General features: G+C 39.5%; 1 protein-coding gene across 4 annotated transcripts in view; it reads right to left on the bottom strand.

Annotated features, from left to right (window-relative positions):
* Nucleotides 1-4,003: 4,003 nt before the first annotated feature.
* Nucleotides 4,004-17,383, bottom strand: part of cnih2 (cornichon family AMPA receptor auxiliary protein 2) — an 18,651-nt gene continuing 5,271 nt past the window's right edge. The window contains exons 1-8 of one of the 4 annotated variants that reach the window (XM_046038806.1): nt 16,725-16,926; nt 13,856-14,009; nt 12,825-13,342; nt 10,792-10,860; nt 7,592-7,639; nt 5,627-5,739; nt 5,405-5,548; nt 4,004-5,251 (exon numbers count right to left, since the gene is read on the bottom strand). In XM_046038806.1, coding sequence (XP_045894762.1) covers nt 5,224-5,251; nt 5,405-5,548; nt 5,627-5,739; nt 7,592-7,639; nt 10,792-10,860; nt 12,825-12,905 — 483 coding nt within the window. In that variant the 5' untranslated portion in view covers nt 12,906-13,342; nt 13,856-14,009; nt 16,725-16,926 and the 3' untranslated portion in view covers nt 4,004-5,223. Of the gene's footprint in view, nt 5,252-5,404; nt 5,549-5,626; nt 5,740-7,591; nt 7,640-10,791; nt 10,861-12,824; nt 13,343-13,855; nt 14,010-16,724; nt 16,927-17,383 lie in introns of those variants that run through there. The other 3 variants (XM_046038804.1, XM_046038807.1, XM_046038805.1) reach the window with 3 other exon arrangements.

The raw sequence follows: 17,383 nt of genomic DNA, 5'->3' as shown, positions 1-17,383 counted from the left end.
CAGAGAGTGAGTCACGCTCAAGTCTCAGTCTGGACAGAAGATCCGCAGTCCAAATAAAAACATAAGTGCGAACTGGTCTGACACATTCTTGGACACAAACAGTCACTGTTAAGAAAGTACTCCTTCCTTTTTCTCAGGATGAAATAAAGCAAACCCAACATCTTAATGTTGCAATGACAAAATGAAAATGATCCAATTATAAAATAATCAAACAAAATGTATTTAATGACTACAGTTGATTTGGGATTAAGGTGGTGATTTTTATTTCACATTTTTCAGTCTTCAGGGGAAAATTGCCAGAAGAAAGTCTGTGTATGAAATGATTAAATAAAAGTTCTGTGTTTAGCAGGAATACGTGCCACATAACCACAATTTATTCTTTCCATTCTCCTTTTCCCCTTTCAATTCATCTCTTCTTTTTAATGAAATAGTTCACTCTGAGCTTCTATGCTTTCACTTTTCCCTCACAGTCTCCATAGTCTTTGTGTAACTGTTAATGTTGTGGCATTCTGCCAAGAAAGCTTAACAAGAAGCTTCAATTACATGTTTATTTGTCAAGCACAAGACCTTAACATACAGCGTGTCCTATGGTTTTCCTATGTCTGCGCGTATAATAGTATTCAACATCTGCGAGTGCCTTGCATAACAATGAATGAGCAGAATTAGTGTGTGCGCGTGTGTGTGTGTGTGTGTGTGTGTGTGCAGTTGCAAATTGTGTATGCCAATCATGATGTTTCAGACCCATCAGTTGTAGCCAGTTTCCATGGTAACACCTCTCTGAGAGCACAGACGTAGGAGAGAGGGGAACAGAGTTGAGACAATTATTATGGTGAAGGGTGCTGAAAAAGGAAAAGCCCGCGATGATGAGTGTGAAACGGCGCGAACCGTGGGATGAGGCAGATCGAGAAACAGATGCATGTGTTGTGTGTGTGCGTGCAAGTTGCTGTTTGTGTGTGTGTTTACATATCCGTATAACTGGGATAAGCAGGTGTCATTGGGGGTGGGGTCATCATGACTACATGACTACAAAGCTGTTATATATGCACAGGAGGGAATATAATTTGAAAAAAATGTGTTGTGCAGAAAAGCAGTGCTGCCAGGCATGTGAACCAAGCTGAATTGTATTTTTTTGTGTGTTTTGAGCCTCAGAGTGAGTCAACAGGAATCTCTAATACAATTTAGTTTCCATGGTGACAGCGGGGAATGATATGTCCTTTTCAAACAGAGGGAAAACGCCAGCTTGAAGCCTGGTTGTTGCTCTGTCTTTTGTCTGAATCATTATTTAGACAAGCGATAACCTGGCAAAGCCATACACACCCTGCAAATGAGTCCCTGAGCCGGCTCAGAGACATGTTCTCATTTTCTGCTGTTTCTTTTTTCTTTCAGAAGAAAAGACAAAGTCAGAACATTTTAAATGTATTACAGCTGCAGTGACATTTTCATCAGTGGTCTCTTACTGTGCAGATTATCAACTTAGTTTTGTTATGCAATCCAACAGCCACCCAGTGCTCTATAATTTGATATGTTAGTATTCTAGAGGTACAGACATTTATGAAAGACCATCATCCTCTTTGCTGCCTCTTCAGTAGAAACTCTTATCACATCAGGGAGGCATTTTCAGGGAATTCAGTTATTCTGGTGCTTTTTAAGAGGAAACCACTTCTAAATGCAGCTGCTTTTTGACAGCTTTCAGGGTGGCAGTTCGTCTTCCATACTCCATCTAAGGCACCACTTAGTATCCTCGGTTATAATTCCCCCCTCATCATCCTCAGAGTTATATTTTTCTCCCTTGGTACATCTCTGGTCTTGGCAGAGCATCAGGTCTGCAAAATGCATCACAGAAAATACTGACCCTTAACAGGCAAGAAATAGGAAACTTGAAGATGATCATTTTGGAGTTACCGTTTTATTAGAATATGGCATGAGAATCACAGTTCATTAACTGTACATCATAGTGTAACCTAATAAATATAAAGTAATCCACCAAATTTACTGTAGCGCACATTGATGATAAATGTATAAAAGACAGATACAAATAGATACTTAAATACAGTTTTCTAAAATGCTTTGTTTAGAGCAACTACATAATAACTTCAAACCAAGCTCTCCTCTTTTCCTGGTGTTCCTGTGCTTTAATAGTGATTGTCCAGACTCAAAACACTCACATTGTTGGCAGAGTTTTGAGGTGTCCTGTCCTGTGATTACTTCAGTGGGAACATCATTTGGCACAACATGCACTGTCTGTCTGCTGTGTGTCTTCAAGAACATTGACAGAATATTAAAGTTGCTTCAGTCGAGTAAATCTTGCAATTTGGTTGAAATTCAAATCATACAAACGGCTTGAGTTGCTCCCTCTAAACCCTTTATTAGTACCAAAGTGACATGAAATAGACTGATTGACACAAGAGGTGCTTGTGTGTGTGTGTGTGTGTGTGTGTGTGTGTGTGTGTGTGTGTGTGTGTGTGTGTGTGGTGAAGCTCTACTGCAGAGGTTCTTAATTGGTGGCATTCTATAGCAATCAAAAAGTCATTGGACATATTGTTGCAGGACGACTGCTGTAACAGAAGTGGGGACTAAATGTTTTTTAAACTGGAAAATATTCTGTTTTGGATTGTGTTTAAAGGATAAGAGAAGTGATATTCTGCATTTTTCTTATTGTCAACAAAAAAGGACTAAAACCAGCAATGCCCATAGAGCAAAAGCTTGATCTAGCTTATTCCTCTCTGCCACAGAGCTTCTAACTATTAAAGAATCAGCAGCGGGTTAATTGCCAAGTAGGATTTCACATACAAGGAATTTGCTTTGGCATTTTGATGCATAACAATAAACACAGTAGGAGAAAATAATAACGTATATCAGTGAGTGACACTGTTACCTGGGTAAAATATCCCTTCATTACGATTAACATGGGCTCTGTAGTTTATTCTGGATCGATCCCACATACACATAAACATTCTGCTGCTGAAAATACTGCTGCAAATGTGAATTAATCCTCTGGTCAAAATAGTCCCCAAGAAATTCACTATTTACTCTTGTTGGAGTGACATTTGATAAAATCAACAGTGCTCAGCTGTGCTGGGAAATGATTTAGCCTGTTTTAAAAATGAAGGAATATATTTGTATCATGTTTTTGAAGATTTACATCTTCACTAGAAACTAATGTTCTTGGGGCTGAATGCCACAGACTGTAAAGGGAAGTCGCAAATATTGAGACATTGTTGGTTTTAGTCTTTTCATGGGATTTGTTGACTATGATTAAAAATAGAAATTTGTCAGCCTCATCCTAGGTATTGCTATTTAATTAATATTAGTATCTATAAAGGTAGTTAAACCTTTTATAAATATACTAACATACGCAAAATGTACAGCAAATGTATTTGTGTAGTAAATTAATACAATAATATTTACTATTGTGTTCTGTATTTCATTTTCCAGAAATGATTTTACTTGTTTATGAAAATAATGGAGAAAAAAAAAAGAATTATAAGAAGATTACTGGTCATCATGGATCAGAGACGCAACTACCATTTTCAATGTAAATCATTGACATAATTTAAACTACTTCAATAGGCTGTGGTATTCAAGACATTTTTTTCCTAAGTGGGTCCCACAGTATATAGACCAAACACGTTATCACCACCATTGTCTACACGTGGAGTCTGCGTATGACAAACATCGCAGATTGTTGATTCTCAGGCTCATTTCTGTTTTTCTACTGTTGTTAAAATCACACATTTAAACCATCAATTATCTACAAATAGTTCAAACTACTGAACACATGATAGCAAAGGCAGCACCAGCTGAGGAAAGGCTTTGCTGTTTACAAATCTTGGTCATCAGCAACATTTCACGTCTTACGTCTGTCCCTTGTGAAACTGTATGATTGTAGACGTATTGAGATGACTTCACCATCTTTACACGTCTGAAATAACGGAAACATAGAGTCATCAATGTCTCATCTCCCACTCACTGTTATTACATACACGGAATAACACTGCATCGATATGTCTCATGAATCATATTACATTGCTAGTTTTTAATTGCTTTTTGTACATGAGATTTCTAGATTCTACCTCAGATCAGAGAAAAGTTGCTGTGCTAAAATGACTATAGTATAGATGCAGATGAGTAAGAGTAAACTTCACTGGGAATAGAAATAAGGCGCTCCCTGCACACTAAAAAATACAACAGAACTACATTTTTTTTCCTTTCTATTTTTTCAAGAAAAAAACAGTGTGCCAAAATCAAATGTGTCTTAAAGAAAGTGAAAATAAAGCCAAGGCCTGACAGTGCCTTAGCATGTAGATGAAGACACTATAAGCGATTTCTTTTCACTCCTCCTAACTGACTTCTTAATTTGGCACAATGTCTTTTAGATATAAACTTTTGGCATTATATGTCTGAGCATTACGCTCTTTGGAAAGCATGAACTTATAGCATGTAGCATAAAATACATCCTTACAGCTATGGACCTACTTATTTTGAATGCACATTACAAGCATTGACCCTCGAAGTCAAACTTATGATGATAGCTTGTTGTTTTTGTTGCAGGCTGGCATCAAGGAGATGTTGTGTTGGTCTGTCTCCATCCTGGTTAAAAGTGTCTGTGCACACACCAATCTGTTATTTCCCTGCCAGGCCTTCTGCATTGCTTACAGTGCTTTAAGGCTCTCCTGTACAATTTAACCAGTTTCCTACAGTTTAATGTACCTGTAACACAATCAAAGCAGTGGTTTGATATGACAGGTGTCTGTTGTCTGGAATACATGGAATGATACCAATACAATCCTGCTTTTAGTACATTTAGTTGTAGTATTTAGTTTTCCAGCCCCTAAGTGTTTGGAGATTCACAGTGAGTTGAGCGACTGGATCATTAAGAGCAGCATGGGAAAAGTCCAGCCCTTCAGAAATGTATTGTTAATTCGTATAATGGGTCAAAGGCAATACACGTCCTCCTTCTGTTTCCTTTCAGTCCTTCAAAGATTTGTCCAGCCGTCCGACAGCAGTATATTGGATAAAGCAATGATCGAGCGGAGGCAACACCTTTACATTCATAATATCTCTCAGATTGGTCCTCTTGTTTTGTCCAAGGTTAGATTGTTGAAAACCCAAGAAGCCAGTGATGGGAAGGATACATGAAGAGAGGAAGAGCTGATGTCTCCATTTGTTCCTCTGTGTCTTTCTTACATATACTTCCTTTTCTTTCTCCAGATCTCCCGCCTGTTAGAAGCTCACCAAGGCGTAGACCATACTTCAGCAGGAAATAGACCAATTTTTTTTTAAAAGAAGAAAAAGAGAACAACAATTGTACTGCTTTCTTGCGCCTTGTACAAGGTCATACACAACAAATCTGAAACGTACATCAAGCAGCAGTGTATGGAAAAGATTGTGAATTTACACTTACCTGTAGAGATAATAGAAGAAAGAAAGCAGATAAAAGCCCAGCTTGCACCAGGACTCCTTCTGGCAATAATTGAGAATGTCGGCATTCATCACACTGACAGGATCATACATGACCTCTGACCCATCAGCTGGCCGATGCAAAAACCTGAAAAGGCAGAGATGTTTGGCTCACTCTCGCATCAGACCAACAGAAGCTTATCAGACATCTGTTATGGGACTGTACCTCCACAGATGGTAGAAGAGCAGCGGGATATTCAGGCCAAGTGTGACCCACTCTCCAGCACACATGAACATCAGGCAGAAGAGCCCATGGATGGAGTACTCCGGTACCACCAACTAACCAGAAAAGACACAGGGAGTCAGGTTACTTAGAAACTAAAATGATTAAGTTTTGACATTGCAACACTGAAACACTCCTGTGCTGCATGTTGTATTATAACCACAATTCTATGGAACCAAAATCGCACTGCGAGGCAAACACTTTCACACAGAAGGTGTTAATGTTACGAGTGGCTCACTGCTGTTACGAGTGCAAATATAGTTTCAAACGCATGTAGATTGGTGTGTAGATGTTAGCAGAAGTCGATGTAGTTTGGCATGCATGGTCCAGGCAGCTCATATTGGTGGCTGGCCTGCAAGACCTCTGGATCAACAAGCTGTGAGCACGACACTGAAATATCTCCAACTTTTAAGTTGTTAGCAAACAGTTGCTTATTTGCACATCCAGCTGACACAAAGAAAATCTCTATCTGGAGACGTCTCTGAATGAATGAATGATAAATGTAAGTCCAATAGTCACTCTCAGGTTTTTTTTGTCTCCACCAACTCCTGAGGGAAATATCTGGCTCTTTAGCTGCTGAATGCTCCACTATGTTCACGAGCTACTCGCCAACTTTTTCTATTGTTGCAATGATGCTGAAACAATTAACAGTGTAGGGTCATTTTTTCGATTGAAACAGCTGCCTGCTGCAGCCCAAAACAATGCTATGGAGATGATGACACTAAACCAAGCAGCAAAAAACAAACTGCGGAGTCGATTGATAATTCTCTACAGCTTCATCACTACATACTAGTAGTCATTTGATTCCATTGTCAAAATAAACATATTAATTACAGTCACTTTAAAGAAATCCTTTTTAAATCGAAATATCCTTTTCTTTGCCATAGCAACCTATAATTTCTCTGAGCAATCTTTACAGCTTCTCTGTCGATTTTGTTGATGGGACAGGTTTGTCACCACTTGGGGGGAAAATAATCCTCCGGGCAGTTTTGGAATTAACACTGTCAGACTGAATAATGACATGAAACCAAAATGGCAGTGCAGTCTGACTACCAGGCTAGAATGATCACCTTTGTATTAGAAAATTGGTTAGGAAACAGATTTTTTTTTTTTTTTACTGCATCTACATTTGTGAGTGTCCTCATGGTTTTAGCTAAATAAATCCATGTCTCCATCTACAACAATTTAAGGCATTTGAAATTATATTTGCGCTACAGCAAAAACATTAAACAAATATGTTTCATCTAATTTCTTTTTCAATTATATAGTGATGGAGTGGGTATGTAGCAGAGGCACTTAGGTTCCTTGCAGTGCACCACTGTGTAAAATAATGAATCAATAAATCAAATGATCAGTCAAAAGCAATCATCTGCGAATGAGTAGCTACATACAAGTCAACCTCCAACATGCATTTTCCTCCCTTTTAACCCATTTTTAACTGATTATCTGTCCATTCAATCATAAAAACATCTTACATTATGGCTCAAATTATCATCTCTGCATAAATACATGGGCCCTAATAGAACAGCTACCATGCTACCATGCTGCCTTCCCTGATAAATGAAAGCTCTTGTTGTATCATATGTCTTTATTCCAGTATTGAACATTTTCCAACACACTCATGTTCAAAATGGCCTCCACAGCATGTCACATTTCAGGGATACTGATTTCTCTTTCTGAAAGCCTTGAGATTTGAAAAAAAAAAAACCTTCTTGACTGTCTCAGTGTTCTCCATCTCTGCATGTCTGCAGAACAGAGATGACGGGGTCGTGGGGAGGGTTACATGTGAAATGAATCAGTGTGCGTCACAGTCCTCACAATGGTTGGAAAGATAAATGGTCATGCAATTCTGAAGCCCCCCTGTTTGAGTCACCCACCAGCAGCAGGTGAAAAACAACTATTACTCACTTTGCGAAGCAGGTTGCAGATTCTTTCAATGTTGAGGATCCTTTCTCTCTGTGGAGTGGATATAAAGAAAGTCTGATTAACAGTCTGCATATTTCTTCACAGTTTTTTCTAACTGTGTCTATCCATGAAAATAAATCTCAAGGCAGAGATGACACAAGCTCTTCAGTTTCATATAATTGTGTTTTGAGGGACAGCTAACAAATGCTGACACATTGACACATCAATAAAATCCCAAAACTTCCAAAAACACGGAGATTCCTACTTAATATATATAAATGTAAATGTTATGGTTAGTGTAAAAGAGGCATCTGTACAATGCATTTTGATTCGCTCTGTCATACATGTCATACATCTCTACCCCAACACTAAAGAAATAGACATAGCTAAATTAATTAATGAATAATAACTGACCGACTGAACGAGTTAATTTTTTGTCTCAGACTCTTGAGTTATTTTCCATTATATTGTTTAAACATTTATTTTTAAAGCAACAAAGCATGAAAAATAAATGGTGGTTTGTTGAGTAGGCCAAACCGATTGAAGCATTTGAAGCAATAAACCTTTTATACAGTTTTGGGCCTCCTGTGAGCCATAAGAGTGCCATCCATCTTCTGCTGCTGCATCTACTAGCCAGAAGCTGGTGGCCGCTTATGGGGATGTTATATTTGGGTGTTCACTGATTAGCTACAAAGGCAAATTATATGTTTTGCTGTAGTTCATCCACCTAGATTAATCTGTTTCCATTAGCAGGCTAAGACAGGAGGTAAAGAAATGTTCAAATAGTCTGGTAATTAACAAACTGATTGTTAATTTGTTTTGCTTTATTTATACTCATTTTGTATTGTATTGAGGCATCTGTCTTAGTTATAAGATGATGGCTTCCAGTATTGAAGCCCCTTTGATGTGCATTCCCTTCAGCCAGAGCCACATGCTTCACCTTTTATGAATCTGTGGACATATATTCTAAATAAATAAACTCCCCCGATGACTTGAAAGTGGATTTTTCCCTGAATCTACACCACCCAGCCTCCAAAGCAGACACTGGCTCCACAGCCTCACTGTTTATTTGCAGCTGTTGGTTTTGGTCTATGTAATTTTTCCTCTTTTTGCTTGATTTGTGCGTCACCTTCTACAACACTGAGTTTTAAAATGTAAAGGGCATAGTGCTGCACCTGGCAGCTAAGCTGGTGTACATTCTGTGGTGTGTAATTGTAATTATAAATTGTTGTCCTGCAGTAACTCTGCTTGGATTTTATAGCCTGGAGCCTCCCTGAGGTGCCCTGATTAACGTCAGGCCATCCAGTTCACTGAATATTTAATTGTTCCAACTAGGGAAACATGACATAAGACATTAATCAAAGGCAGTGGAGACATTTCACAATATAGCAACAAATGAGGGCACAGAGTGTTGTCAAGTATGTTGTTCAGTTAGTTATCAGGTAACTATTATGAAATTAAGTGACAGGTAAGAATAAAATAATTTATATCACTGACGAACAAGCTTATAATTTTTCTACATCCACTAACATTAAAGAAGGCTTGAAATGAAAGAGCATGATTTTTGTCATTCGTTATTTTACAGTGGAGAGTATAGCACTGCCGTATAATTATGCATGTCACTGCTCTTTATTGGGTGATTCGCCTTTTAAGACATTTCATGAGGAAATAATTCTAGATTTCAGTCACTTTTTGTCAACCAGCCAATCACAGTGTGTCGTACCATTGTGTTTGTGTCTCCCTTTTAACTTGTAACTGTGATTAATGGCTGTAAACATAAACCTGATTTGGAAACACGTGTTTAGTCTGTCCCGTTATTTTCTTCTCTATTTTCTCTCTCAATGACAAACATTTACTGCTTTTGTCTTTTTTGTAGACAATGGCAGTTGAGTGAACACACGTTGCTCTGTGCTAACATCAGAAATAATTGCTGTTTATTTTCCAAGACTGTTGCCATGTATGTCTTCCTCTGTTTGTGCAGTTTATTGATTTTGTGACTGGCGGCAGCTGATCATGTTCTTTCTGAACACATCTGACATGTTGACATCCGTTAAGATGGCAAGTTCAGGTTGTTTGTTATAGATTGACAAAACACCTGCAACGTAATGCAATCCAGCACAGTAGCCTTGATACAAATCCTACTGCCTTGAAGCTGGTAATGTTCAATATTTGCTGATGCTTTGTCAGAAAAAGTACCTCTCCATCTCTCTATTTGGTTGCATTATATTTTACAGGTGTTGCAGTTATTGTGTACACCCCCTGTAGCTGGCGTGCCTCCACACTCCCACAGTCTGCTTTCACAGTTTCCTCTCCCACTCCTCATCACTCTCACTTTGCAGTTCAGATGCAGGTTCACATGATTCCTAGAACATTAGCTAACTTGTGAAAAAGACATTCACAGCGGCTGTCAGCTTGCTAAATTAATAATAGCACTCATTATTGACTCATGATAATGTTATTTTATGACTTGGTATGCATGATGTACATAAGTGACACTGCAAAAGTGGAAGATGAAATCTTGAATTTACTTGGACAATTAATATTTTTTCTCAAAATATTTTTTTTCACTTCAGAGCATTGTATCTGCACATATCTTGTGGCGACAGCACAGTATCTCGTCATACAAACAGCGGCTTCATTACATCAATCTCTTTAACTGATTAAGCCAATGAGCCACTGTCTTTGTAAAATGTTGATTGCTTCAGCCTACATACAAATGAGTTTTCAAGGCTAACGCTGTCTAAGTGCTACTGTTGCAATCATCTAGAAGCTTGGATTAGTAGGAATTGTTTGCAATAGTACACATATTTGTTGTTGAAAAATCAATAGAGAGGCTGAATGCAGCTGAATGAAACATTTGAAAGATGTCTTTGCCAAATCAGAAAACCTTCATTTACATGAAATGATGCTTTCCCGGTATGATTACAGACATTAAATGTTAGTACGCTGTGAGTTTCTCATTAAAGACCGTTCCTTATAAACTCAGTCTGTTGAGGAGTTTATGAACTCTGTTTTGGGAATGTGTAATATTAATTGATGAATTTGGGGTCATATGCAGCATTTTTGGAGTGTAACCCTCAGTTTGTTCTCAGTCCCTATGTGTGGATAACTGAGGGATCTTCTTGGAACTGAAAAGAAGAGATTTCTCAGTGGACACGAGGGTTTGATCATTCTTGAAAGAAATAAAACAGCAGGGTCCTTACCGCTCTTGTGGGATTACTCTGATCAATGGGGTTTTTGAAGTCTGTGCGAAGCTCATCAAACGCAATGATCTGAAAAACAACAGACACGTATGTTTGTTTGGGTTTAGTTACTGTACCTTTCAAATACCGATGAATAATGCACATACTGAATCTATGTCTATGCAAATAATACATTGTTGGCTCATGTCACAATCTCAGCCTGTTGTATAATACTGTACTGCACACTCTACATCTACATCTTGCAGAGCTGCAGCCACATTGTTCACACATAGTAATTAAATGGTGAATCTCTACATGTGTAATTACTTACAGCCTTGCCCTTTCCCTGTACACTGTATATGAGCTCCTATTGTGTTCATACCATGTGTCATCATGTAGTCTCTTTCTATAGAAGAGGTTAAAATACGCATTTATGTATTTATAATCTGGCAGGACTGAAACAATCAGTCAAAAGTATGCTGGAGGTCTATGTCACAACTTGTATAGTTTTTGTTTAATAATTTTTAAAGATTTTCATTTGAGGACACTGTGTAGAAAACAATGTCACTGTCACTGATAGCTCTCTAACTGCTGTGAGGCGAGCATGTGTGATAGTATTTCTCATCCGCTACCTGATTAATAGCTCTATAAAAATACCAATAATTCTCAGTGTAAAGGCCACCTGTTGGTTTATCATCAGTTCAGCTTTAACACAGGAACTTTGACGGCTCATTGGAATGCAATAAAAACAGACATTATATGCAGATAAATGAGCATCTGACTCTCGTCCACAATGATGATAATGACAATATGAAAACAGAGCGCTTCTATCTGTTGGAAACAGAAACAGTCCTGGTGGTCATTTCCCCACATGAGTCTGTACGGCTCTCCCTCGCCGTCTTTCACACTTAGCTCTGTTGTAAACAGATGCAGTTTCCATGGCGACACGGCGAGCCCCTCAGTGGGATCCATGGTTACTATAGCAGTGAGCAAGTGCTCTGATTGGTTGAGAGCCACATAGAATTGGGGTGCTGTACCGTGGGTGGAGGCAGACTAGGGGAAGGGGGTGAACCAAATCAATTTGATAAGCATTTCAATCGCACGGTTGAGTGCTGAGCCAGACACGCTTCTCCCCGTCTCTTTCACACACAGACACACTGACTGACTCATATGTAGTCTCACCCACTTAGTCAATTGGTACATTAGTCATTTCAAGTCTTGTTTTAATAATGATATGTTTTGTATCTCACATTATTACTGCCTCCATAGAGTGAATGTTAAAGGTGAGCAATCAAAGCAGAGTGTTTGTCGAGCCTGCCCTTGTGTAAACAGAAAACAGAGTGCCCTGGTGTCCAGCGGCATCTGTGAAAATTTCACTCAAAATGCCGCCGGCGGACAAATTCGCAGTGATATTTATGATCACTGTGTTTAGACGCGTCCCTGTACTCATTATGTGCAGCTTGCTAAAGCCTGAGCACCTTGTTGGAGGAACTGATCATAGGTGGCTTTTATTGGAGCGACTGAGGAGCCGGTTTGAGTCTGTCTTTTTGTTGGATGTGAAAAGGTCAGACAAGCTCCAGTTAATTACAGTAGTGATAAACCATCAAGTAAGCAGGTCACCTAAAGTCACTGTATGGAAATAGATGAAAAAGCACACGCATATAAACTGAACACCCTGCGTTTTTCAGGCTCATGCAACTCTGTATCATCCAGCTCAAAAATTAATCTTTATCCAACTAATTATGTCTTCACAGTTTGAAATTGAAGGGAACAAAGTCTCATTTGGTGGCTTTTAAGAGGCAATTCAAAATGTCAGACACATATAGGTACAACTACTCTACAGGTGTTCTTTGAGATTCAGCTGACATATTTATTCACATCATTACCTTTGGAGGATCTGAGGTGTGTGTATGGTGCGTTCCTGTCAGTGTTGTACAACTGTGTGTAGGTGGATATGTTTGTCTGCCTGTGTGGGACTGAGCGTGGACGTTCACAGGCCCTACATGGGCCCGTTTTAGTTTCACTGTGTGTGCAGTGTGCACAGTGCCACTCACCTGCCATATGACGAAGAAGATGAGAGCCGCGCACAGCACCAAGGTGAGCATGTAGCAGAAGGCCGCAAAGGTGAACGCCATGGCTGTCCCAGCCAGCCTGACGACGAGATGGGTCGAGAGAGAGAAAGGGAACTTGCCCCCTACTCCTTCTCTATATTGGCTACTGCCGGTTCTCCCTCCTTCTTTTAGTGGAGGTTACTGTCTGTTTTCCCCTCCGACACAAGTCTGACGAGTCTGTCGTCCAGGTAGGTAAAGCATTCAGTTTTAGTAACAATCAATAATCAGCTTGAGCTGTGGATTCATTGTATCCCCTCATCCTGTCTTTGTCTCTTCTTGTGTATCTGACAGGAGGCGACCCCTCTCTCACTTTGATTTAGGAAGCACTCATATGTCTGTTGTCTGTCGTTGTCCTGATGCTCCTCTTTTCTGTCTCGGACAGGCAAAATGTCTCCTCCTCAGAAGCACAGGATTCTTGTCGATACTAAGCACAGCACTGCTTTGAAAAACTGTCAGGATTACTGTGTAAGATGGTTATGGCTTGTGATAGTTAAGTAGTTTGTCATATGGCTTTCAGTAAATCTGTTGGTCTAAATCAAGAACACCATTAATGACGCACATTTCTAAATCATATTTAAAATATTAATAAACATCCATAGTTTGCAGATTGGCTGAGTTATTATTTACAAAGACAGTATGCTCTTCATATATCACTTATTTTATTTCTACATTTTGGAGAAATGATTTACCTCCACATAAATCTGATCATGTGCTGAAGATGCAAGGTATTGCTTTGCACATTAAACAGTTATATTCTAACAAAGCAAATTACTGGTTGCCACTGTTGATTTTGCAATACAATAATACAAGTGTAAATCAGCTGAGTCAGGTTTCAAATGAAACAACTATTTATTATTACAATGTCAGTGTATCACACATCCAAGAGGACTTACAAACACAAGCTCAGAATAAAAAATTGTTTCAGTTAGCATAGATCAATGTCTTGACTGATCTTAGTATCGAGTAGAGAGTACCTGTGTCTGGTTGGAGACGTGTCTGCCACTGAACAGTCCACTCTTTCCTCGTCTCTGTCAATTTGGGTCGGCACCATGTCAGAATTCTCTGCTCTGCATCTTTCTCTCAGACGCATCCCTCAGATTTCTCCAAATACATTTAGACTGGTCTTCGCTGGCGTGCAGGGTAAAATATTCAGTTGTGGGGGAAAAAGAGGGGGGAATTTAACCAGAAACCTGCAAAACATCTACATGTTGAGTCGCATTTATTCTGATTTTGAAATCTCTCCAGTTGTTAAGCAAAAATGTCCACAGCTCTCAGAAGTCATAAGTTAATTAGTCCTCCTTTCTGTTGTTTCTCCTTTCCTTATTTGCCTGATTTTGAAAACAGACCTGAATGTTTTTCCTGAGTCTACCGTCCGTTCCTTCCTCTATTTCTTAGACTGCGAGAGAAATATTTCTATCACGCTTGATGTTATAACAGTCAACCAATAGCATCGCTCTGTCTCCCTCCCTCTCTTATTTGCTCTTTCTCTCTCTCTCTTCCTCTCTCCCTTCTCTTTCTCTCCTCCTCCTCCTTGTCTGTCAGTCTCCCTCTCTCCTGCATTTATACATTTCCATAATCCCTTGTTCCCCAGAGAGTGATGAGGGGGCAGGGCAGGCTGCAAATGTTTTTCCTTTTGTCTGCATCTCTTTCTCCCTCTCTTTCCATCTCTCCACCTCCCTCTGACATCCCCTTTCACCAAAGCCTTCAGTCATCCGTCATTTCATGAAATGTAAGTTTGTTTCTTAGAGGGTGTTGCTCTCATCACATGCTATTTCTTTCAATTATCCGCTCTATTAGCCATTCACTCAACATATATTAAACTGCACAATTTCACTTTTTGTTCAGTCTCATTTTCACATTTTTCCCCCCAACCTTTGCTTATTATTGAACAGATTTCAGAAACCACTGGTGCCATCTGATGTGCATTGCTGCCACATCTTTTGTTAAAAGCATCCAATATTAACCGATTCTCCATGTTGATCTGTAGGTTACAATCATTTGCTTGACAAATGTCAAAGTCTGTGAGAACAGATTGCATCACAAAAACACCAAATACACAAATGGCATTTGTCAAAATACTACACTACTGTCAGCAGTTGAACTGCCAGGACAGGTGTTATGTGATGATGTAATGCAATGGTTCACAGCCATTTTTGTAAGACATACCCACAGCCCTATCAGATGAAATCAATCAGTATCAAATACTCCTTCACCAACACCGCTCATTATGTTCCAGATATGTTATGAATGGATTATAAACTGGTTATTTAACGCTATTAGCTTTATAAAGTGGATATAGGCCTACAGTATGTTTTCAAACAAATTAATTATCAAAGTTTGGTACTGCTTGCATTCGTACTACCACTTGGACTGGCAGAAGCTGGACGTTATAACCCTTTAACCATGACTTTCAGCGATTTTCAACTATTTAGACTAGCCATTACTTTTAGCTAACTTTTTCAACCATTTATCCATCACCAACGGTTTCCATTGTTTATCTACAAACCTACAGGCACCATCTTATCTTAAAGAGCTCATAGTACCTTAATACCCAACCAGAGCACTGCGCTCCCAGAATGCAGGGTTACTTGTGGTTCCCTGAGTCTCCAAAAGTAGACTAGGAGCCAGAGCGTTCAGCTATCAAGCTCCTCTCCTGTGGAACCAGGTTCCAGTTTGGGTTCAGGAGGCAGACACCATCTCCACATTTAAGAGTAGGCTTAAGACTTTCCTCTTTGATGAAGCTTATAGTTAGGGCTGGCTCAGGTGAGTCCTGAACCATCCCTTAGTTGTGCTGCTATAGGCCTAGACTGCCGGGGGATTTCCCACGATGCACTGAGCTCCTCCCTCCTCTTCTTTCTCTCCCTCTGTATGCAACCTCATCCCATTAATGCATGTTACTAACTCGACTCCTTCCCTTTCCCGTAGTCTTATGCTTTCTCGTCCCTCTCCTCTCTCCTCCTATCACTTCCTGCAGCTGTTTCTGGCTCTGGAGCTGTGGAGTCTGGATCTGTGGCTGCGGGTCACCTGCTGCCCCCGTGTTCCTGCTCGAAACCTTCTGCTACAATTATTGTTACTAGTCCTATTGTTATTATTGTTATTATAATCATTAGCATTACGATTATTATCATTAACACTACTATAAATATCTGTACCGTTTTTCATTTAGTCTATAGCAACATCACCTTTACTGTCTGTACCTCTGTGTGTATATTGTGTAGGCTGCCTCCCTCCCCTCTCTCTCCTTCACCCCAACCGGTCGAGGCAGATGACCACCCTGAGCCATGGTTCTGCTCGAGGTTTCTGCCTCTTAAAAGGAAGTTTTTCCTTGCCTCTGTCGCCTAGTGCTGCTCTTGGTGGGAATTGTTGGGCTTCTGTAAATATCATCATAGAGTAGGTCTAGACCTGCTTTGGCGCTATATATAAGTAAAATTGAATTGAATTGAATTGAATCTATTACATTTAGCTCATATTTCAACCATTACTGTTACCTAACAAGTCCAACTGTTAATTCATTACTTAAACTATTTCAACATTTTATCCATTACTTTTAGCTAGCTAACCGTTTCCTCTTCTTCCTCTTCTCTGCTCTCTTGCTAACTAGCTAACGTTAACTGTAACGCAACGTGACATGGCGTATATATGTGTTAACGGCCAGCTTGCTAGTTATTGTAAATTTACTAAAAACAATTTGTAGTCCTATTTGGCTGTTTATTTTCCTCCTTCACCATTTATATTTTTTCCAGGTGAGTTAAATTGAGTTATCCCCCTTATGAGAGCAGTGAGTGTGAATCAAAACAGTAAAGCTAAAAGACATTTTAACGCAATATTATGCCACTATTTTACCTGAAAATAACAGCATCAAAATAATTCTGATGCCACACTGACTTGTAATAGAGAATGACACTCTCATTCCCACTCCGCGTCCCGAGCACCTGTTCTTGCAATATATAACTTGGGTTAAGCAGGTTCGATCTCCCTCGTGAAGTGAGTAACATTTTGTGACACTACGTCACACACCACCAACTATGAGTCTTCAGCTAGCTATAAGAAGAAGCTAGGTCTGTATGGGGCAACATGGCAGAGATGAAGAGGACGTTGACCGAGGAAGCAAAGAAGAAAAAAAGAGAGAGTGACCGGGAAAGAGGCCAGACAAGAGTATCTCAGATTGGCTTTCAGTCATTGGTGAGACTTTTGCAAAATAAAAGGCTGAAAGACTGATGCCTGGCCTTCTCGCTGTTGAACTGTCAAGTTATAATTTATGTCTTGTGTTGTTGCACTCGCTTGATGTTCGGCTGTGTTCGCAAAGTTGTCGACACAGCAATTTGCAAAAAATACCAATTCTTGCGTAATAGGGCTCTAAAGCTTCTTCAAGCCTACGAGAACTGCAGAGTAGAGTGTTAATTCTCTGCGGGTTAATCACTGCAAGCACACCTGTTACATACACGTAGTCATATGTTCCATTGTAAACATAAAAATATTGATCATAGCTCCTTAAAGAAAGC

This window comes from Micropterus dolomieu, linkage group LG23 (genome assembly GCF_021292245.1).
Source record: "Micropterus dolomieu isolate WLL.071019.BEF.003 ecotype Adirondacks linkage group LG23, ASM2129224v1, whole genome shotgun sequence".
NCBI lineage: Eukaryota > Metazoa > Chordata > Actinopteri > Centrarchiformes > Centrarchidae > Micropterus > Micropterus dolomieu.
Note: the sequence above shows the minus strand (reverse complement) of the source record. Positions and strands in the feature narration are given on the sequence as shown.